The 22,983-nt window shown below is 32.0% G+C and overlaps 5 protein-coding genes across 5 annotated transcripts; 3 read left to right on the top strand and 2 right to left on the bottom strand.

Annotated features, from left to right (window-relative positions):
• The first annotated feature begins 537 nt into the window (after nucleotides 1–537).
• LOC125049955 lies at nucleotides 538–2,792 on the top strand. The gene is made up of 2 exons (XM_047649903.1): nucleotides 538–1,117; nucleotides 1,773–2,792. The coding sequence occupies exons 1-2, from the start codon at nucleotides 692–694 to the stop codon at nucleotides 2,559–2,561; spliced, it is 1,215 nt and encodes a 404-aa protein (XP_047505859.1). The 5' UTR covers nucleotides 538–691; the 3' UTR covers nucleotides 2,562–2,792.
• LOC125053037 lies at nucleotides 1,220–5,273 on the bottom strand. The gene is made up of 3 exons (XM_047654608.1): nucleotides 4,703–5,273; nucleotides 2,609–2,767; nucleotides 1,220–1,742 (listed from the first exon to the last, which is right to left on the bottom strand). Exons 1-3 carry the CDS (start codon nucleotides 4,922–4,924, stop codon nucleotides 1,530–1,532), a joined length of 594 nt encoding a protein of 197 aa, XP_047510564.1. The 5' UTR covers nucleotides 4,925–5,273; the 3' UTR covers nucleotides 1,220–1,529.
• Nucleotides 5,274–6,315: 1,042 nt separating this feature from the next.
• Nucleotides 6,316–14,061, top strand: LOC125050699 (toll-like receptor 2). The gene is made up of 5 exons (XM_047651076.1): nucleotides 6,316–6,633; nucleotides 10,132–10,309; nucleotides 10,876–11,434; nucleotides 11,877–11,956; nucleotides 12,899–14,061. The coding sequence occupies exons 1-5, from the start codon at nucleotides 6,602–6,604 to the stop codon at nucleotides 13,100–13,102; spliced, it is 1,053 nt and encodes a 350-aa protein (XP_047507032.1). The 5' UTR covers nucleotides 6,316–6,601; the 3' UTR covers nucleotides 13,103–14,061.
• A 1,643-nt stretch (nucleotides 14,062–15,704) lies between these two features.
• On the bottom strand, nucleotides 15,705–19,468 carry LOC125051206 (regulator of nonsense transcripts 3B-like). Its single transcript, XM_047651414.1, has 6 exons — nucleotides 19,237–19,468; nucleotides 18,946–19,159; nucleotides 18,567–18,755; nucleotides 17,623–17,771; nucleotides 16,308–16,991; nucleotides 15,705–16,107 (listed from the first exon to the last, which is right to left on the bottom strand). Exons 1-6 carry the CDS (start codon nucleotides 19,342–19,344, stop codon nucleotides 15,985–15,987), a joined length of 1,467 nt encoding a protein of 488 aa, XP_047507370.1. The 5' UTR covers nucleotides 19,345–19,468; the 3' UTR covers nucleotides 15,705–15,984.
• A 1,755-nt stretch (nucleotides 19,469–21,223) lies between these two features.
• Nucleotides 21,224–22,054, top strand: LOC125049972 (28S ribosomal protein S28, mitochondrial). Its single transcript, XM_047649542.1, has 2 exons — nucleotides 21,224–21,546; nucleotides 21,694–22,054. The coding sequence occupies exons 1-2, from the start codon at nucleotides 21,319–21,321 to the stop codon at nucleotides 21,973–21,975; spliced, it is 510 nt and encodes a 169-aa protein (XP_047505498.1). The 5' UTR covers nucleotides 21,224–21,318; the 3' UTR covers nucleotides 21,976–22,054.
• Nucleotides 22,055–22,983: the final 929 nt, after the last annotated feature.

Raw genomic sequence — 22,983 nt, 5'->3', positions numbered from 1 at the left:
CCAAATAGACACAGATAATAAACAGAAAAAACAAAAATTAAATAATATCACCGAGCAATGCGGCTAAAACAGAGTTCTTGTGAATTTTTTTATTTGTGTTTTGTTAGGCTTAAATAATTAAACCTTTTAAGTAAAAATGTGAAAAATTTCCCGAACAAAATGTTCGATGAAATCGGCATGAAAGTAATTGTAGGCATATTTTATCACACCATTCAATACGTTAACTTCAGTTACATTTCATGCAGGTAGTTTATAAAATTATATTTTTATTATAAAGGTAAGTAGATTATATATAATAGACAACGAATTTGAAAGACGCGTGTTGATCGAGTAGAATAAGGCTAATTCAAATAACAATTTTTTTTAAATAATTTTAAATTCGGTTTAAAAAGGACCTAACCCTTTGCCGAATTCACAACTTGGAAGGCATTGATACACCCGCAGGAAGAATATAGGGAGTAAAATTAACGGAAGAGTCAGAGCCGGTATATCTTTGTAGAAAAACTGGACTGAGATTAAAAACCAAAAATCTAAAGGTGGCCATTCACGGTCAATCCATATGGCTTTCGCGCCACTGGCTCGATACTCGACGTCGTGCCGAGCCAAATTGATGCCATTCACGAACGCGCCAGCGAGCCGTTCCATTTGATCATTTTGAGTGTAGGCGTCGATAGCACCGGACGTGTTCATAATGAACTTCAATTCAGAAGATGAGTTTTATTTATCGGCCATAGCGATTTGTATAGTTTTAAAAAAAAGGAAGCCAAAAATAAAGTGGTGTAAGGATTGGTTGCTAAAAAGATCGCGACTCAGTCACATAAATTTAATAAAGGAATTGACTTTGGAGCCAACTGACTGGAGAAATTATATGCGAATGGATGAACCTACCTATTTTAAACTTTTGGAACTGGTGACTCCGCTGATTCAGAAAAAAAACACTAATATGAGGGAAGCTATAAGTCCTCATGAAAGACTTAGTGCCACTCTTCGATTCTTAGCTTCGGGCATGTCATATGAGGAGTTGAAATTTCCTACACTTATCTCTCCACAACGTTTGGGAGTGATAATTCCTGATACATGTAAAGCTATTCTTTTTGCTCTTAAAGATTATATGAAAGTAAGTAAAAAGAACTGTTATATTTATGAATATTATTTATTATAAAAATCAAGTTACAATTATTTATTTATTTATTTATTTACATTTTGTTTCTTTATGATATAAAAGTAAGTAAGTAATAAAAGTAAAGTAAAGAAAAATAAACTAAACAGGAAAAAAAAACAAACTAAACCAATACAATTAAAAAATTTGTTATTCAGTGAAATCAGCTAAACTATCAGTATGTTGTGAACTTAACAGCTGAGATTCAGGTAGAATTGTTATTGGAACTGCATCAGTTATAATTCTGGACGTAAAATTCAGATTACGAAGGGCGCCATAATATAAACAATCATTAATAAGTTTTTCGCAATGTATTGCGACATTTGGCGGAAAACTTCTCATTTTTTCCGCCACATGTTGTCCAAAGCTTTCATATTTTTGTGGTTGTATTGGTTGTGGTTTGGGTTCTTCTAGTTTTTTTTGCTATTTTATTAAGAACAGCATCGGCCTGATTTTTTGTTCTCTTGTACGATGTTGATGTAGTCGATGTAGACAGATAAGAAGACGGCCGTGGTGACACTGGATCTAATTTCATGCTACCATCAGAATATGAATTTTCATTTAGGTCACTCTCCAAATGAATCTGTAAATAAATAAGCGTGTTTTGTTACAGATGCCAGAATCTATAAGTGATTGGAAAGAAATAGCCAGAAAATTTGAAGAAAGATGGCAATTTCCCAATTGCCTAGGATCTGTGGATGGAAAACACTGCCGTATAATACCTCCAAACGGAAGTGGGTCATTTTATTATAACTACAAAGGATTCCATAGCATAGTATTAATGGCTTGTGCAAATGCTGATTATGAATTCATTTGGTGCGAAGTAGGCGTGAATGGGAGGGTATCAGATGGTGGTGCCATAAAACAAACTCAATTTTACAAAAAACTTGTCAGTAACAATCTTAACATACCAAGTAAAGAAAAATGTCAAAATAGTTCTGAACCGCTATCTTATGTTTTTGTTGGAGACGAGGCATTTGCATTGAGGCCTGATTTCTTGAAGCCGTTCGCTAGAAATTCCCTTACAACCGAGAGGAAAATATTCAATTACAGGTTGTCAAGAGCCAGGAGATTAATAGAAAACATATTTGGAATTATGTCTAATCGTTTTAGAATATTTCATACATCTATAAATTTACGTATAGATAGAATTGACCTAGTGGTGTTGACTTGTTGCATTTTACATAACTTTTTGCGTAAATCAGACTCTCCCTATAATCGATCAGACTTATTTGATATTGACGATACTACCATAGATGATGTTTTACCAGCAACAGCATTTACAGCTTTGGAGGCAAGAAGCGGAAATACAAGTAACGATGCAAAATTAGTGAGAGATAGTTACGTTAGGTATTTTAATGGCGAGGGAAGTGTTAGTTGGCAAAATGCGCAAATTAATTAGTACAGTAGTAGTATCTAGTCTAGAGTCTAGTTAATGTGAACGAGTACCTCTTCTATATCTTCAAACGGGTCGACCAATATCGAATGAATAGATGAAGCCGCTCGGGGTGTTTCCGTGTCTTTAAGAAACATTAATTGGTCATAGTACCATAATTTTGGAACATGTATGTCATCTGTACCAGCTCCTGATTGCATTGATGCTTTAACCTGAAATAAATAAATAAATAATGTATTTATTGTTTTCTTTTTAACCCTATTGTGACGGTATTTACGACGAGAAGTCAATTAGTGTATGAATAAATTCCAACCTGTATATTAAATTATAAACAAAGGATTTATTTAAGATCCTTTTTTTATTAATAACTATTATTATTATTTTGTTTTTTATCCCACTCTCGGTCCGATATACTACGACTCATTGGTCTAGTGGTTAGTACCCCTGACTGCGTCTCAACCCGGGTTCGATCCCCGGCTGAGACGACCATCGATGTGATGAGCATTTGGTGTTGTGCTTAGGTCTTGGGTGCTTAAATATGTATTTATATGTCTATCTATCTATAATATGTATGTATATCCGTTGCCTAGTACCCATAACACAAGCTTCACCAGCTTAGCATGGGACTAGGTCAATTGGTGTGAATTGTCTTTAAAAAAAAAAGTAGCGTACCGCGTATTCAACAACATAGTAGGTATGTCTTAACGAATATGAACAGAAATACGACAAAAATATTTAACCCCTGAACATTATTACACTACACACAACATTAAAATTGAGGCCATTAGAACCATAGTGGCCTAACTAATTTTCAATATTGAGTTTATGATTTTTTCCACTTCAAATTGATCATGTTGATAGAACCAGAGTGGCCTAAAAGTGATACAACAAATGTTCACTAGATAGCAGTATAAACACTGTTACAGTTTTTAGTTTGTGATCTAAATTTGAGGTACCATCTATATGGCTTAAACCCTCTTTAACTGCACTGTCACGATGACATTAGTTAGGCCATAATGATGAAGTAACAATGTATGTGTGGGATAAAACTATAGCTTCTAGGGGTCCTCAGGAGATTGGTTTCTGCTTGTTGCGTTTCATCAAAGAGGAATTCAAGACTAAAAAGTTAATTATGTACTCAGACCAGTGCAGTGGTCAAAATAGAAATATTAAAATGGCTACTCTCTGCCAGTATATTGTTGCCCATACAGATTACACAGTAGATAACATAGACCATAAGTTCTATGTCAGTGGGCACTCATACTTAGCATGTGACCAAGATTTTGGATTAGTAAAGAAGACAAAAGTTTTTCAAAAATATTTACTTACCTGATCACTGGACTACTGTTATTAAGGTAGCTAGGGACAGTAAACCCATTTGATGTCATAAAAATGACAAGGAATGACTTTATTTCAACAAAAAGCTGGAGAATAACATTACCAACAGGAAGATAACTACCGAAAAATCAAAGGTACAGCGGCTCAGCATGCAGTGGCTTTTGTATAATAAAATGCATCCATTTACATTACTTTTAAAATATTCTAATAATGAAGATGTTTTACTTGAAAATGTAGATTTAAAGAAAAGGGGCTCTACAGATTTGACTGGTATTAAGCTGGATCCTTTATACCCTGATCCATCGGTTGTGAGAAAAAAAAGGATTTATTAGATCTATTGCCTTTTATACCTCCAGTGTATCACAGCTTTTATACCAGTATCAAAGATAATGCGGCTGTAAGAAATGACATAGATGTTGAGGATGATATTGATAATGATTAATGACTAAGAATACCATTATTGTTATTTCTGTTAATGTCACTTCTTTTTTAAGTGTTTTATAATAAACAATTGGCCTAACAACCATTTTTTTCTCACCTTTTTATAAACACCTACTGCCAAAGTGGCCTATCTGTGTATAGAATATAGAAAAATAACAATAAAGCTATTTTCTCACTATTAAAATCATAATTTGGTCAAATAAAACATAAAATTAGTAAAAAGTATGTATCCTGAAGAGTGCTAGTTGATTAAAAAAATACTGTTTTTATTTTCTATGTTACTCAAAATACTTGTCAATTGAATTAAGCCACTATGGTTCTCATGGCCTGAAATAATAAACAGCTAGGTTATAATTATAAGTACTTACTTTATTAAACTCTTTCCTGAATGAGGCTCTTAGTGCCTGAAGTTTCTTTTTCACTGTGTCAATAGTGGCGTTAGGCGATTTGGTTTTATAAAAACTTAGCAAAACCTCTAATGCTGCATCGCGTTTTTGCTTGTTGTGGTAATATATATCTGTTACATCCCACAAACACGTCAGGTCTCTAAACTTATAAATAAATTGATTAACAAAGTCACGGTTTGTCATTATGAAAACAATTTAAATTTACAATGCGTCACGTGCTTCTCGTCCAACGGCTAAACGCAAACAGAAATCAAAATGGCGTGTTTGGCTCGCGAGTAACACCATTCACGAGCGAGCAAACCGTACGGCACGATGGCTCAGACCGACCGGACCGTTGGTTTTCCGCATTTACGAGCGCGCCGCCTGCGTATTCACGCCGCGCTAATTGACTCGGCGCGATGGACTTTCGCGCAGTTGGAATTCCATCGCGCCGAGCCAATCCATTTGGACCGACAGTGTTTTCACATTCACGGACGAGTTTTGGAACGACAGCGTGCCAAATGTATCGATGGATCGCCCGTGAATGGCCACCTTAACGTCACACTGCTCAGTATATCCTTGTAGCAACGCAGTAGATGCTCTGCCGCGAGGAAATAGTGGTATACCTACTGTACACAGCGACTCGCGTGCTGCACTGGGTCATGGGTGCTGCAGCCGGGAGACGCTTTTTTAATAATTAAATTAATACCTTAATTTTGGCTTACTTTCAGAGTGACTCAAATTGCGAGTGCGATGGAGGGGCAGAATCGGCAGAAAAACCTCTTACCAGACCAGGAGTCCAGACTTCCGATGGTAGGTATCTGCTAAAGTTTCTATGTTGGGTTTCAAACGATGTTGCAAGCCGAAATGGTGACAATTGCAACTGTGTTTGACAAAATAAGGTCTCTAGCGTTTTTAAAGCTGGCGGTAAAAGGCTACAATAAAAAACTCTCTGTTAGTAATTTTTTATAATATTTTATTTTTTAGACAATTCAATATTTTTATGGCACAATCGTGGTCCTCCTGACTTTGGTAACTATGCATAATGTGATAGATGATCGAGATAGAGAGTGAGAAATCTATAAAGTACCTTTTTTCTTAGTAATTATAGTCATGAGTAATTAAACAGTATATATTGGTTATCATTAAATTTTGACATTGGTAGGTACACTGGTCATAGTTCGCACGTCACAAGTCTCGTTTCTACTTTGAACTACTACAATTTTACTCTAAACTTGTTTCCCGCTGCCCGTGTTACGGTAAAGAACGCAGATCTATGTAAATAATGTAATAGATTTGCATCTTTATTGTATAAAAAGTTTACTTAATTGATCTATCATATTATTCTCTATTTTTTATTAATACATTTAGGTAACATATTGCGAAATTATTATGATGAAAATATAATTTCATACGATATTTGACACAATTAACTAATAGAGTCGTTAGAGATCATAATAAAATAGTCAATTAAGTATCTATTTACCTAAAGTGTGTACTTATAGGTACCTCAAAAACAAAGAGACTTATCAAAGTACTCTAATACACGACTTGGACAAATAATCGCACAACCAATCAGAACATATAGATAGGACGTCAATTACACTAGATATTTGACTGTGACGATGTTGGTTCATATAGCCATTGTCTCAAAGTAGAATAGAACGTTTTCGTTGATGGACAAGAGCTGATAAAAGATAACCGCGACAGTAGCATTTGATCCTCTGTATGGAAAACATCTCTATAGTGGTCGTCGGTCGGGAACGACCTAATTGAATCAATTGAACAAGCGTCTTCCGTTAATTTGCGGGTCTGCAAAGTGCGTGTGTCTGCTAAAGTTTGTGTGATGCTGGTGATGTGGATACCGGAGTCCGATATTCGATGATCGTTTACGCTGACTTTAAAATGAACAGGTATTTTAATTAGCTTATCTGATCGATTTCTTGATGATAATAATTGCCATTATCGTACTGCAGTTAGAAACAATGCTAAGATTTTATTTTACCTACCCCGAAAAGCAAGACCTTAATATGCACACAAGTAATTGTTAATAATAACTATGAAATATATCTCGGTACCGTAATCACTATATAATTTAAAATAATCATAATTAAACATATACATGATAATAAAACATTTATTTGATTTTTAATAAACGCTGTAATGCTTACTTGTATGAATATTTTGTTGTATATTCCTTGAATAGAAAATATAGAATAGACGAAGATTTGTTGAAAATTTTAAGAAAATAATTCTGAGATATTATAAAAGCAGTTTAATGACGCCTGATCGAATTATGTTATTTTCCTTTTTTGAAATCTATATTTATTATTATATTATAAATCAAGATGTATTGGTGATTTTGGTTAGTCTGAATATAATACATTTTATTAATTTAGGCACACCTCTATTGAAATTATCAATATAAGTCGCATAAATGAATCATATTTCTAGATAACGAAAAAATCGGTAAATAATCACTATTTTCTGTTAAAACAATGTGTCGCCTGAATTCATAGAATTATATTTTAAATTCTTATCATAATAGTATCTGTATTTAGTTAGTGTGTTTGTAGATATATCATGAAATAATTTTAATCAGATTTAAAAGAAATTTAAATATTTATCAGATGACTTTTAGATCCACCAAAATATTACATATGTACCTAAGTACAACTGTCACCTAGCGCTTAACTAACATTTAACATATATTTTAAGAAAATTTGGCAACAAGTAAAGTCAACAGTGTAAACAATTGCTAAACGCAGACTCGGTCAATAATTTTCTCTTGATTAACGTCGCTAGGGCGTTGGCGCATCATAAAGATCAATCAGACAATTGAGGCCGTTACGGATGATGCGCAGGAGTGTCCCTAACAATGTAGGTACAGCTTCCGTTAAAGGACATATTTCATTCGGGAACTTCCACTGAAAGTAAACATTGATTTTATAATAATTTATTAGCGTTGTCTATACCTACTTTTAGTTTCAATACCTCTCAATACTATGTCTGCATATCTCACGTCTCTTGCGAGAACGCTTGCGGATTCTCCAACACAAGATTGAATTAGTGTACATCATGTATTAAAAGAACTAACTATTCAGAGAGCACAAAATAACAAGTAGTAACTAATTATAAAGATTATCAGTGAGTAGCGCTGTGTTTTTTCCTCGAAACAGAGTAGGTATTTTCAGGGCTTAAGAAGACAATTAAAGAAATTAATTTGACCTTTACCAATTAAGGAGTTCAGACCCCCAGTGTTCGCAAGTGATGTACCTACGTTTTAGATGATTCACAATTCCATATATTTTGCAATACCAATCTAAGGATATTTATCAAGATTTGTTATAGTTTTCAATCTATAATAGTTATATAAAGTAATATAAAGGATCTTATATTGACTTATTTTACCAATATTTTTGTTATATATAGAAAACGTAGGTTTTATAAAGTTTACGGTTTTGACATACTAGGAGGTTTAGCTCCCGCTCAGACTCAACTAACTTTACCAACTGAAGGCCACGGAGGCAGATTTAGGTATTAATCAAACAGTTTTATGACAAAGTTAACGAAGATTACCCACGATAATATAAAATACAGTTTTATAGTACTGTCTGTGTACTTAGCCTTGTATATTTTTATCTTCAAGTGCCAAAATACTGTGAGGCAACTACTATCGTCTAATCACGGCTCGGTAATATTCTAAATCATTAAAACATATAGCAATAACGTGATTCCAGTAAAATTATAGAAAAGCTACACAATCCATAAATGTTTGATGATCGTCAGTTGGTTTTTATGGTTATCTCATACAATAGTTCTCGCTGTCATATCAAGAGGATGTTCCATTATACTCTGCACTATTATTGCATTACTTCAGGACCGCTAATTTGATATTAATTTAGCTATCATTATTTTCATTATATAACGTGACGCCAAGAATAAAGTTATTCTACAATGTCAGCGTATGACGATGGAAAATTATAGAGTCCGACGTGTATGTAAACGTAAACACAGTATTTTTCAGGAAATGTTTGAATAGAGATTTGTCATTCACTAAGTACTTACTTGCTTTATATCATAATACAATAGATACTCGAAATTACTGTTAAAGAGTGATTTTATGGCTGGATTACCTGGCCTTATTATTTCAGCAATAGATTAATTTTCTTTGATTTATCTGATTAGGTTTTCAAACTATTCTATTAATTACTTGATAATGAAATCAAAAGTTATCCACAATATTAAGGTAATTTAAATAACCGACTTCCTGAATTCTTTTGTATGTATTTAATATTTAAAAAATCGCGTTAAATCTATTGCTTTAGAATTTTATCTTAATATTTACTACAACTTTTGCTGCTACAATTCCGTAGCCCTACAATAGATATTTCACATACTTTGAATCTGTTACATTAATTATCTTTTTCGTCAGAAACAAACCCGGAATCTCCGGGTCATGTCTGATAACCAGTTAGCCACACTGGAAATACGGTTATTTTGATTTAAAAATGGATAATCGTCTTCTTGAATCTACATTATAACATTACTAGGCCGACAACAATAGGTTTCCTTCTTTCAGGAGCTAAACAAGTATTATACACTTAAGATATAGCTCCTATATGAAAAGACTTAAATTTCTAGAACAAAGGCGTAGAAACTTGAATCGTGTTTAAACACGGGATCATAATTACTGGTACTTAGCGACAATTTGCTCTGCTTATTTAGATAATGCAGAAAGTATGTGTTTTATAGAAGCGTAAACATTTCACTGGTGATTAGTGATATGTTTAGAACATGAATATGAAATACTGTTTCAAAAATTTTCGGGATACCTACACAACGGCGATGGTCTAGATTAGTATAAATTACTTACCGTGTATATTGAGAAAGTAAACGAAACAGTTCAAATATCTTCCAGCTTCATGTCTGGTAAATTCTACTAAGTAAATGGAGTTTCAAACTGTTATCGAAGGTGTTTGAGGTACCGTCATAGAAATGCGGTCGTTGGTAGCCCACCTAGTTGCCTAATACTGTTTATATTATGGTGCAAGTGATAAGCACATCAAGACACGCGTCAATTGCTATCATAGATACGTACTTGCGTTAAAATAGATTCAATTTCAATTAGTTTTTATTTTACAATGGCATTAAAATGTGTCATACATATAGGTAACGGACTGTTTTTGTCTTTTGATTAAGTATTTCCCCATTGTTCCTTTTATTCAAACTAACACTGATAGTAATACTTCTTAGTAACATTTCTTAATTCACGTTTTCTTAGTTCATATCTTATCTCAGGCAGTAAATACAACAACTCGTCTTTGTTTATTTGAACTTCTGACCCGCGGACTGCATTCCGATAACATCGGCAACCCTTTCTCAAGTCAATAAATAATATTTTTTTACAGATTACAAATATGTATACTGGTGTTATTCAGCTCTGTGTCTGCTAAACAGATGACGGATATTGAAGCTCTTGCATCAACGCCAACTAGATGTACCTATGAATATGCGTATGATATGTACGGGGCCCACTGCGGTGGTCTCAGATTAAATAAGATACCAAGTCTTAGAGCTGGAATAGAGGTAGGTTTTAATATAAAGATTAATTATGTATCACGTGATACGATTTCTGATCGTTTGTGATTGACACTTAAGGTTATAGGCAAGTTCAAGATCGCGTAGATCTGAGAATAGCCAAGAAACCGGGCTGCATTTTTTAAAACCGTGCTTACAACTCAAGGATTCTATTAACAAATTATTAATAAAACACTACTGAATATCACAAAGACAAGACAAGTCTAAGACACTTGGCTTATCGACAAAATTTAATTTAGTTTTAATTTATATTCTTTAAATTTAAAATGAACGAACAATATTATCTTCATGATAAGTTGTTCAACGATAAGCATTTTATCACGACATCGCATCTTATCTTGAAGTATATTCCTCGTCACTGGTAAATTAGAAAATGTAAAAAATGAATTTAAAATTTGTAAAATCTAGCGTCTTAGACCCGCGGCGAGAATAAGTGGGAAATTGAAACGAATGTTGTATCTGTTTTAAAGAAAGTTCATAACTGTTGTACATTTAATAAATGGTTCGAAGATGGTTCATAAAATTTAACGTTACAAATTGATTTCTTATTTCAGATCCTTGACTTTAGTGACAATAAACTACAAGAAATACACGATGACACCTTATCTTCGTATACCAGCATAAAATTCCTATATCTGTCTGAAAACCAAATATACTCTATTGACGAGAATGCATTCTACTACCTAACTAATCTCCAAACTCTAGATCTGTCTAAGAACGTTATTCTGACCCTGCCAGAGTCAATTTTCCACTTGCCAACTTTGCGTAATCTGTATTTACACGGAAACCCTCTACTGCATATTCGTTTAAGCAACCTTCAATTGACGAAGCCTCTAAAAGCCCCGTTAGAACTTTTGGACTTATCAGAGTGTAAGTTAAAAGCTCTACCGGACTGGGGTATTTTGCCTCAACTACTTCTTTATAATATCTCACACAATCCTTTAACTTCTCTTGAGGCTCAGCACTTTAGTTCTATGTGCAAGTTATCCAAAGTGGATCTGACAGAGTCTATTGACAGTCTAGAGTTATGTGACATGAGATCTACAATATCGTGGTTCCAGCTCAAGAACATTTACTTTCAATTAGCAGATTACACCAAGCTTAATTCTCGAGGTAATTTTCATATAAAAATCATACGCCTGATAAAAATTGTAGCATTTGCAGTACATAAATATCTTATGTGTTGCGTTTGAATTTAATATGTATATTCCATGTCTAGATTAAATCAGTCTCTAGATTAAAAGATGTGAGGCGCCATTTAGGTGTCTTGATTGGTTGATCTTAATGTTAGGTAATATATAAGATAGACCAGTTCAAATTGTATCAATTTCCTTTAGTTTCTCTTTAGTTATAAATATTTAATTGTTTTAAACGGTATTTCTAATTCATAAATCTACGTGTACGCATGATTCTATGTACGACTTTAAAAAAATATATAATTGTATATGTGGGGATAAGACATATTGGTTCAATTGTTAAGTCGTAAAAAAATTAAGAAAGACTGTCGTAGTTATCTCTCCTATCGTCTAGTATTTTGTTCTTCTCTTTCTTTCAGAGTTCGAGCACTGTACAAAAGAAGAACTGCCTGAAAATCTCAACAAAACATATCATCAATGCCAAAATCAATACACACAGGTGAGGCCGACTTCCTTTTTAATATGCTGTGATATAAACAAAATATGTCTGAGTTTTAAAAGTTATGGCGAAAATATCGAAATAATTATTTTTTTGGAAATTCGACACCAAAAGAGAGATGAACGATTTTATGGCAACCTGCAACGAAATATTTTTAAAGTTATAAGTTACGCTTGTAACGAGCAAAGCGTTTGTCCCTAGCTGTCTTTTTTATATTTGAGCAGCGTTACACGACATAGCAATCTATTGGGCTACACGATATAGCGATCAATAACATATTCATATGGCTATATGACAATATTTTAATAAACATATTACATTAATTATTCGTTAATAGTTTTCATTATAGACAAGTATATAATACAAACAAGTATATTATTATACGTTATAGTATAATCTTTATAGACCTACACAAATGTTTAGTTTTATTGGCTTAAAAAATTCAGTCATAATTTCAAGAACTCGTGAAAACGCTTCTCTCGCAAGATGGTGTGGCAAACAAGATGGCGTAAATAAACATCAAGGTTTTACGTGTTAATTATCATTCTTAAATAACACAAATACCTATATTTCGATGAAAATAGTCGCAACGATCGCCGATTTTACTAATCTCGGACCGTTTTGTGTCATGTGACTGGCGCACAAAAATCAATATTTTTAACTATTAATATTTAAATAAATTAAAGATTATTTACAAGTTATGTATATATAAGTTATGTTATGTATAAACTCCCTAAGGCTTTGTTTTATACAGATTACTCTCTCAGTCAATGACATGTTATTTTTAATATTGTCAAATAGCCCATTCACACGTTGTGTAATTAATTATAACTTATATAATCTTACTCACTTTAAAATTAGTTACAATTAGGACCACACTTATACCGGGACATTTAGAACTAAAAGAGTCTCGATTTAATTTTTTGTGTTTTTAATTTTCAGGCTCAGATAATAAAGTCTTCACGTCGTACATGGCTCACCATCGGTGGTGGTTTGGCCGGATTCCTCGTAGGATTCGTCTTATTCCTTTACGTCATGCACAGACATAACGTGGCACAAACGAAAAAGCTCGATAAGGAGACTAAGAAAATCCCTCCAGATGGCGACAAACAAGCATCTACCGTCCTTTTAAATGATGTAGCATAAGTTAAATGGATAATTTTTAAATAAGTTTCGTATTAGTAATATGTAAAGCGCAAATGGTTACGGTTTCCAAACATACTTCTTGAAGTGTATAAAAACTAAATCAGTCTATTTGCACTTATTTAACTGAATTACTCTTTTGTCAATTTCTGTCAATTTTATTCACGCTGCGATGAAGAGACTGATGAGTGAGTATTTTAGTGAAAAAAATGCAACAACACTGATTTATTTAAAAAAAATATTGCTGGTGAGCATTGACCGACCTATCCCAAAGAGTTTCGTCAAACCAACCCACAAGAAACACATGAGAGAATCAGAAATTTCGTTGATAAAGTTTTTAAAATAAAATGACAATTTAGAAGCATGAAGTTATTTACCAGACTTTTTTATTACAATTGCGTAATATAGATTTGCTGCTATAATCTTAGTCATGTGACCGTGTATGAAAAATTGTTTTACCCATAGGTTATAGAGTACGCTAAGAACACGCGAGGCTTAAAAGGCTGACTAGAATAACCACCATTGGTGTATAGGATGCCATGTTTCCATAACTTATAGAATAATATTAGCACCACTTTAATATAAGTTAATAATGCGTTTTAAATAAAGTTAAAGAATCTCCGGGTTTACAGAAACACCTCATGGTTTAATTAATATTATCATATAATATAAAACAAAACATAATTTCGTATTGATTTCATTAATTTATTATTTTTAAAAACGTCTAAACGCATTCCCACTTATATGTAATAATGATACGTGGAAATGTACATTAATAAGAATTTAAATTATTAAAGGATCAATTTAGTGTTTAATGAATTGGATTGTTTATGCCAAAGAAGTTATGTTTTTATAAAGGACAGTTTAATATTAAGTTTAAGGGTTAATATTCACTTGTGACATGTTTAACTAACTTTCTGTGATAAACATAATATTATAAAAAATTAAAAATATTTTATTTAGCCAAGCCGTTTTACTTTACTTGACAATCAACATAATCCCTCTTACATATAAAAGTATTATGCTCCAAATATCTATTGAATTGTCATTATCAATCTTACATGTTTAAAATATACTTATTGATGTTTATGTTGATTAAATGAATACAACTTTAGAAATAAGATAATCCTTGGAATTGGGATATAGATACGAGAATTATAATAATATTATATTTATTTTCCAAAAATATAGATGAAATAACCAAAACGACTTAAGGCCCATTTACACGATGCCATTTTCTTGCCTGTAGCGTACAATTATATCGGCGCAATAAATGAGTAGCATGGTCTAAACAAAACGTAACATTCTTGATCAATGGGAAAAGTTTCCTTTCAAAACTATTATTGATGTAAACAGCACGTACAATAATTTCTTACGCAATTCTTGTACGCAATTATCTCTTCATTTGCAAACATGAGTGCAGTGAGTGAGGGTGTGCTGAATTAAATTAAATTAAAGTTAAATAAATTAAAAATTAATTAATTTAGATTTTTTATTTTGTTTGTTATTTCCTTCGGTCCGAAACCGTCAACTTCAAATTCCTGTGAAAATGCTGCTAGCGCAGCATTACGTGCATCGCGGTTCTTATAATTTACATTTTCGGTATCCCATAAACACTCATGACTGCGATAAATCTCAATGAACTTTATTATATCAGAACTGAATTTAAACACCTTTTTACTCATATTCATACCTCTCTGTTGGATGGTTCTAATCTTTTAAGAATACTGAACTCTGGTGGTGAGGGTCTATTTTAAAAAACAATAATTTATGTTAAAAAGAGCCAAAGATGTTACACTATTCGCGTCTAGAATAGAAGTACTGAAAACAAATAACAGAAACTATCTTTTTATATAAAATTCAAACAGGTATTCTTTATATTCTAAACTTAAACTTTTTCTTTACATGTGACAAGTGTTGCCTGCCATTATTACATTAATATTTACATATTCAAACTCCAACACTCTTCTAAAACATTTAAGACTTGAATGAAAAATTTGTCAACGCAAATACGTGCAATACTTGCACGAAAGCGCCATTAAATGGTATACGCACGTACAAGCCTGTGTTTAGACAATTCAAAACTTGAAAGCAATAATCTCCTTAAAATAGTTGCATTGGTGTAAACAAAAGGCATGTGCAATTATTTCCTTGTCAAAACTTGAATACAATAATTGCATTTAAGTTTTCAAGTGTAAACAGTTGCATACAATTCTTGAACGGCAATAATTATTGCGCTTCATTTATTGCATTCAATTATTGCTCTGGTATGTACAAGAAAATGGCATCATGTAAATGGGCCTTTAGGGTCCTTCAAGAAAAGAGCGTACCAATTCTTGAAAGGCCGGCAACGCACTTGTGAGCCTTCTGGCATTGTGAGTGTCCATGGGCGGGGCGGTATCACTTAACATCAGGTGAGCCTCCTGCCCGTTTGCCTCCTATTACATTTAAAAATAAAAATAAATTGTATTTTAAATGTTGAGTTATGACGGCCTTTACATTTCAGACACTGTGGGTGTGTAAATGAGAAAAAGATAATTTAACAGTTAGACATTCTAATTATTTGAGTTAACTAGATTATAATGATGGGAATAATTAAACAACATTGTACTAAAACAATTATATTGAAATGAAATAAAACATGTCGAACTAAAAATCGCGAGTTAATATGGAGCATCAAATGTAACATTGATTTGTTGTGAAAATGAAATTTCCAAGGCATTCATATTGCGTGAATACTGTAAATGAATAAAAACTTTGCACATTGTACCCTCAGTTGGCGAGTTCTAAGAGTCACCGTCTTGTCTCATGGAAACTTACTGAATGCCATCATCAGGATAATTCCGTTGATTGTTGTCCAAGATAAGGGAGTCACGACAAATGTCTCAAGTATCCTTTTTTTCGCTTTCGTTAACCGTTTTTGATGTGGGAGGGTCTTTATCTTTTGCCAAACGTTGTTTACTGAACTTACCCATGCCCGGTTGGTAAATTACGAGGCTAGGGCGATCCTGCAAAACGTTAACTTTTAAGAATTAACGTTATCGTTAAGACGAAACACGAAACAGTACAATGGCTTATAAGTTTACAGAACATTGGAATATAGATAATGCACCTTAGCCGCAGTATAAAAGGGACATGTGAAATACTTTCATAAAATGACTATTATTTAAAGAAAATAATTAAACCTAATATATAAAGAAATGTTTACCTTATTCCTGATTCTTCTTTCAGTGCGACAATCAATACTGTCACTCTTTTCTTTTTCCTCAGAACCTTCTCTATCTATAGACCTACTCCTATCCTCTAAAGATTTCTGCCTTTCTAGACTTCCTTCTTTACTCAAATCTCCTGGCTCCAAGCTATTTCTTCTCATTCTTATATCATTTGTATTATTAAGATTCTTATTTATCTTTTCAGTTTTTGATAATTTTGCATCTTCACCCTTTGATTTGCTGTCCAAGAGTTTACTCAGATCTTCTGTTTTAACATGAGGCAACTGTGTAAACGGTTTTATATCATCATGATTCAAGGTCTTGGGCTTTTCAGACATCATTTTATTTATAGCTGATGGCTTCTCTGATTTAGCATCAGTGAGTTTGAATCTTTCCTTCCTTGAATCGCTGTACTTTTTACTTTTTTGTTCTCGAGGGGAATCAACTTTTTCACACTTGTCTTTTTTTATATCAAACTCATCGAGATCTTCGTCACCTTTATAGCTTCCCTTTTTATCATCAAATTTCTTTTTTTTGTCACTGACAAACGCCATTTTGCGATCTTTGTAAGAGTGTGAGTCATAAATGTCACTATCATCTTTCACATCATTGGATCTATCTTTTTCCCAATCTCTTGGCTTGATCTTTTTAACATCATTGTCTATAATAATATCTTCTTCCTGTAAATAGTTGTAATTAAAATTAATATATATAACATTCAACATATCATTTAATTAGTTTACTTCATAACTGCTAATATTTAAATATATTATTTTTACAATTACATAACAACAGATAATATTATGATACATATAAGAACTAAAGGAACACAATATGTTATAAAATAATTATTCTATATACACAATCTAAAGTACTTCTAACAATTGTTATCATGAACTAAAACTGAACCTTTAAAAAAGGGTCACCACCAGATTTCTGACTAACTTCAACAGCATCTTGCTTATCACTAGCTTTTGATGAAGTTAAAGTAAAAGTATTATGTGTTTTCATAGTAAGAGCTGGAAACTGGGTATTCCAATCAGAGCCTGTATTGATTATGTCCTCAGACCCTTGACATTTCACTAAATCATTTAATTCAAAATTGATATTATTATTGCAATTTCTTGTTTTATGATAAATTCTTTGCTCTCCATACCATGCACTCTGCTTGTTATATTTTCTTACAATTTCATTTCTATCGTGATAGCTTTCATCATCAGATAGATCTCCATATTTCTATGACATAATTAAGTACTTGTATCTTCAAAATATATTTTTATTATTAAGAAATAAGCACAATAAAAGACTTACTCTGATTGAAGAATCTTTAGACTTCCTTTCAATTCTCATTTTACGTTTGTCATTTTCTCGCCTACGTCTTTCATCTCTACCTCTTTTGTCTTGTTTTCGAGCAGCTAAGTACTCAAGCAGTGGTGTTGTTTGAACTTTCTTCTCATTGCCTGAAACATAACATAGTGGACCATTAGTAGAGTATGTCATGTGAATATAAATTAAAATGAAATAATATAATATTATGTTAACAGTATTAAAACTACATATTTATTAGACCTTCAACAAATCATATTTCGACAGAATGATACTCTTGTTCTAATTAAAAATTAAAAATTCACATTATACTATAAAGACAATCAATTTTTTGACGTGATAACGTCTTTAAAATCGTTTTAGTCGGGTGACATGTTCAGAAACTTGTGTCACACCAAAACCTCACGAGCGCGATCGCAGGTATAACGAGAGAGAGACGGACCTATCTCCCGTCTCATCTCGAGCGCTGCCAGTCATTCCGTGAATGTATGAAGAAAAATGTATATCATAGTCGAATAAGTAAACTTGTCATTTTACACCCGAAATTTATCATCAAAAGTGTGAATAAAACGATAGATGTAATTTAAAATTTGAAAAAATTGTTATCTTCATTAATTCCTTACTTACCAAAAACTTATATCACCAATAAGATGTTATCACGTAAACATCTCGATCGTAAACCTACTTTACAAACAACCAATATTTTTTTTTACTACATCAAAATATATTGTTAGTATTCTGTATTCATTAGAATAGGTTCTGGAATATCTACTATTTGCCATTCAATGGAATATAATAAAAATTTCAAACAAAATACTAAATAGTAACCAAATATTGCTTAGAATTCCACTACTAGTCACAGAAATCAAATGCACACACTAAATACATTTCCTCTATCAAATTGTAAGTGTCACAGGATTCTATCTTACCATCATTTACAGGATATGAATATTCCAGTTTCGGTTGGGTGTCAGCTTCTTGGTCTTTACTGAGATATTCCAAAAATTCCTGATATATTGGATCACTTTCAAGAGTTCCACATTTTGGATCCTTTTTCTTCTTTTTCTTAGGAATTCTTTGAAACGGTGCATATTCCACAATACCAACATACTCCAAACCTAAAACAGAAACAATTTAGTAGCTGCTAGTGACACAGATGAATTGAATAAATAATATACTATACCTTAAAGCCTACAAGATAAATTAATTCAAAAAGGTATAATTTTTATTTGATAAATTGAAATTTTGTATCAAAATAACTAGGTGGACTTAAATCTAATTAGACTTAGACAAAAAACTAAAACTTACCCTTTTCATCCAAAAAAACATATCCATCAAATTTATCCCTAAACAGATAAATATCGTCAACATTTACAAAGTTAATGTAAGCCCTCGAGTAAATATTGTTACCAAGAGACGTGTCTGGCTTTGCAAAATAGAAATAGTCGTGTTCAGGTATCGGAGACACCTGCTCAAGAAATGCCTCTTCCGTCATCGTTGCAGGCAATCGCCGTAATATAATCTAAAATAAAAATTCTTATGATATGAAATAATAAATATTAAACTTAAATGAGGCTACTTCCAGTTGTGTCAACTTACTTTTGTGAGGGGTCGCTGTGGTTTCGCTTTTTTGTCTTTATTCTTATTGACAAAAGTTTTACTGCCTGAATCCGAATGGGAATCCTTCGCATCTTGGTCTTCGGTCATTTTTATTTATTTCAATACTATATAAAACTTAGCATAATGAAAAATATTGAACAATTCCGATTTCCATGCTATGATGTGACGTTGATGCGTGTGCAATTTAAAATTTTATATTGACATTGATATTTCATAATAAATAAGTATTTCATTCATTACCTGACGTGCATAGTTTTCATAGTTTTCCTAGTCTGTGGCACTGGCAAGTGTGACCGTTGTGACCGTAGAGCATAGATGACATTATATAGATAATAGATATAGAATAGATACTGTATAGTAAGTTATGTATAAAATGATAGATATGTTAACGTAAAATTGTAAATACCGTTAGATTGTAATCTATCTCGCAAGATTATAAACTGTCGAAAGATTGTGAACTCAACGTACTGCTTACAATTTAACGTATTTTTATTCGGTAGATTATAGTCTATCGAAGTGAAATCGTCAAATTGTGGAACGGTACGCACCTCGCGCGCTGATTGGTCGGCTTTATAGTAGACCGTTATATGTCCATAGAGTTAGGAATGAAACAAGGGTATCGGTCAAATAAAATGAATTCACTTCAAAAATTAGTATTTATTACTTAGTAGGTACCTAATCAATAATTCTGACATCACATGATGAAAAAAAAAATATATCAAATTAAAAAAATCAGAAACGCAACAATATTTTCTCTTCAAACACAACTAAAATTGAAAAATTGATGAAATTTTCTTTTAGAAAAAAAACTATCACAAAATAAAATCAAAATTAAAAAAAAACAAATCGAAAACATATGAACGTTTTTGAAAACATAACAAAATTTTCTATTATATAAAAAATAAGAAAGTAAATTGCACGAATAAAAAAGTTCAATTATTGTTGCACGTCAATGAGTTGTGGCACTTGGAGTTACAAAGAACATTAGCTTTCTTTTTATTTTTTTGCAATTACTTTTTTTACTATTTTCATTATGCCCGCTGTAAAAGTTTTGTAACTCTATGGTAAATTCTTCCTTATTAACAATACCTAATATGTCTGAGTTTTGTTGATCGACAGGCTCAATATCTGACATTGTAAATACGAGATCACAAAGGTTCACGCGAATAAAAAATATTAAAACACGGAAAATTTATGTAATTTAGACTATATATTTTGGAGACCAACACTAACTTAATTATCATTCAAACTGCACTTCTTTGTTCAATCACAGATTAATTTTACTTCCACAACAATTTCATATAACTTTTCACGTTCACTTTCAACATCCTAAAGCTGTGAGTTACTTTCAAGGCATTTACATTTACCAAAACACCGTTTGTTTACATTCGACAACAAACGAATTAACAAACAAATATGGTCGCCACCATGGCATATTCCGTTCTACCAATCAGCGCGTGGCAGGTACCGTTCAACCAATCAGCGCGCGAGGTGCGTACCGTTTCACAATTTGACGATTTCACTTCGATAGATTATAATCTACCGAATAATAATACGTTAAATTGTAAGCAGTACGTTGAGTTTACAATTTTTCGACAGTTTACAATCTCGCGAGATAGATTACAATCTAACGGTTTTTACAATTTTACGTTGACAGATATAAGTGACCATTTCGCTGTAAAGATAAGTATAATATAATAAGGAAAAACATTTTTTTTTGTTTTACATAATATCTCTCATTATATTTTTTATTAAAGTTTTTTTTTAGTTTGTTTATTGTTATTTTGTGTGTTTATGTGTGTATGTTTTTGTTTGTAATAAATGATATGTCTATGCTAATGAAATCGCAGAACTCATCTGTGGAAGTTGGAACACAGTTTTATCTGTATGGCCTAAAGGTCTAGATACCAGGCCATAAACTCCAAAAAAAAAAAAAGTTTTATCTGTATTGACAGAATTGACTCTTGTGAGGTTATCCGTTATACTAATGTTTACAAAATTTATTTAAATTGTAATAAAAGATAATAAAGTTTAAAATAAAAACTGAATACCAACTTAATAATGTCGTGGTTGCTTCCCTTGAGTAGAAAGTTAAAACAGTTGAAATTGCCAATTACGCGCAATCTAAGCACTACTAAAATACTGACTTCTCAAACTCTTGATGATACATCTACAGGAAAAGTTGGTGGATTTGCAAAAGCCTTCGAAAAACAAAGCCATATTCTTGAGGAAACCAGCGGCCCTCCGCCTACGTTTGCATCACTACTCCGGAATTCAAAACTTATTGATGTAAGCTTAATTTAAATAGGGAGGAATTTATAACGCTAGAACAACTTAGTTAAGCCTTAAAAAAGTATTACAGTAGGAGTTAGAATCAATGTATCACAAACCATTTAATTTATTAAAAATATGCTAATCAGTGTGACTTATTTTCAGCTTGGTGACCCAGTAGGAAAAATTGTTGTGGGAAAAATATTTCATGTTGTAGAAGATGACTTGTATATTGATTTTGGTTGGAAGTTTCATTGTGTGTGTAATCGGCCTTCTACAAGAGCTGAAGAATATGTGAGAGGTGCAAGAGTAAGATTACAAATTAAAGACCTTGAATTGTCATCTAGATTTCTTGGCTCTAGTACTGATCTGACTCTGCTAGAAGCGGATTGTAAGTTACTAGGTATTGTATCAAGTCCTATTAAACCTAGTGAAAGGAGTAATTAGTGTATATGTATTTCATAAATTTGTAATTGTTGTTAGTGCATAGTAATAAATATTAACTATTATTTAAATTGCTTATTACTTGTGTACCTGAATATTTGTTTGTTATTTATAGTTTAGTGTTCCAAAATCAACATAAAATATACTTTCTGGCCATGTTCAAAAATTTCCTATAGATCCTTTGATGCCTTTTTCATATTTGTACCATTTTTATAAGTGAAACTGGGTTGACTTACAAGATGATCACATATTGTTATAAAAACATGTTGACTTTAGGGTCAGGCTCCACTCAATTATTATACTACATTTGCTTTAGAAATAAAATGCATACATTCTTTTTATTTACATGTAAATAATATAAGTACTTAAATTGCACAGCAGGGTCAAATAAGTGGGAATAATTTATTTTTCAACTTTAATTGACATAATATTGAATTTGATAATATACCTACTTAATGTAGATTCAGTTAACACACATAGAATTATTACTAAAAATTTTATTGTCATATTTGAGATATAAGCTACATTAAGATATTTAACATTCCAGTAACAAATTGTTAACTTTTCTGAGAATAATATGATAAATGACATATTTCATGGAATGTCTTGTGTTATTATTGGACATAAATATAATTTATATGAAATATGTAGTAAGCAAGTAATTATGTATTGAGATTAAAATTAATATCACAGCTTTAAATTAAGCAATTTCTTCTATAATCGTAGACAATGGCATAATGTGTAGTACACAACATACAAAACTAGATGATAGAGTGATTGGATGTTACAATTATTCATAAATTTAACATCCTGTATTTTAAATCAATCAAGCTTGTAATTTAACATAATTGACAGCTGCTTTTTTTATTTAATTAAATAAGTTTGTAATCATTTATCATTGACCACATAAACACAAAACTATTTATTTTACATATATGTTTAACAAAGATATTTACCTAGTTTACCAGATTTTAAGTAACTTTTAAAAGGTTACTTAAAATCTAAATGTAC

The sequence above is a fragment of the Pieris napi genome, chromosome 1, assembly GCF_905475465.1.
Source record: "Pieris napi chromosome 1, ilPieNapi1.2, whole genome shotgun sequence".
Taxonomy (NCBI): Eukaryota; Metazoa; Arthropoda; class Insecta; order Lepidoptera; family Pieridae; genus Pieris; species Pieris napi.
Note: the sequence above shows the minus strand (reverse complement) of the source record. Positions and strands in the feature narration are given on the sequence as shown.

What these genes read in the sequence shown, in the direction of transcription:
- LOC125049955 (XM_047649903.1), top strand. Translation starts at nt 692, where the DNA reads ATGAACTTCAATTCAGAAGATGAGTTTTATTTATCGGCCATAGCGATT. An exon ending in CTCTTAAAGATTATATGAAA is followed by an intron (nt 1,118 to 1,772) that starts GTAAGTAAAAAG and finishes GTTTTGTTACAG; the next exon opens with ATGCCAGAATCTATAAGTGA.
- LOC125053037 (XM_047654608.1), bottom strand. Translation starts at nt 4,924, where the DNA reads ATGACAAACCGTGACTTTGTTAATCAATTTATTTATAAGTTTAGAGAC. An exon ending in TCAGGAAAGAGTTTAATAAA is followed by an intron (nt 2,768 to 4,702) that starts GTAAGTACTTAT and finishes TATTTATTTCAG; the next exon opens with GTTAAAGCATCAATGCAATC. An exon ending in CGTTTGAAGATATAGAAGAG is followed by an intron (nt 1,743 to 2,608) that starts GTACTCGTTCAC and finishes ATTTATTTACAG; the next exon opens with ATTCATTTGGAGAGTGACCT.
- LOC125050699 (XM_047651076.1), top strand. Translation starts at nt 6,602, where the DNA reads ATGATCGTTTACGCTGACTTTAAAATGAACAG. An exon ending in GTCTTAGAGCTGGAATAGAG is followed by an intron (nt 10,310 to 10,875) that starts GTAGGTTTTAAT and finishes TTCTTATTTCAG; the next exon opens with ATCCTTGACTTTAGTGACAA. An exon ending in GCCAAAATCAATACACACAG is followed by an intron (nt 11,957 to 12,898) that starts GTGAGGCCGACT and finishes TTTAATTTTCAG; the next exon opens with GCTCAGATAATAAAGTCTTC.
- LOC125051206 (XM_047651414.1), bottom strand. Translation starts at nt 19,344, where the DNA reads ATGACCGAAGACCAAGATGCGAAGGATTCCCATTCGGATTCAGGCAGT. An exon ending in CACAGCGACCCCTCACAAAA is followed by an intron (nt 19,160 to 19,236) that starts GTAAGTTGACAC and finishes TTTTTATTTTAG; the next exon opens with ATTATATTACGGCGATTGCC. An exon ending in TGTTTTTTTGGATGAAAAGG is followed by an intron (nt 18,756 to 18,945) that starts GTAAGTTTTAGT and finishes TTTCTGTTTTAG; the next exon opens with GTTTGGAGTATGTTGGTATT.
- LOC125049972 (XM_047649542.1), top strand. Translation starts at nt 21,319, where the DNA reads ATGTCGTGGTTGCTTCCCTTGAGTAGAAAGTTAAAACAGTTGAAATTG. An exon ending in GGAATTCAAAACTTATTGAT is followed by an intron (nt 21,547 to 21,693) that starts GTAAGCTTAATT and finishes ACTTATTTTCAG; the next exon opens with CTTGGTGACCCAGTAGGAAA.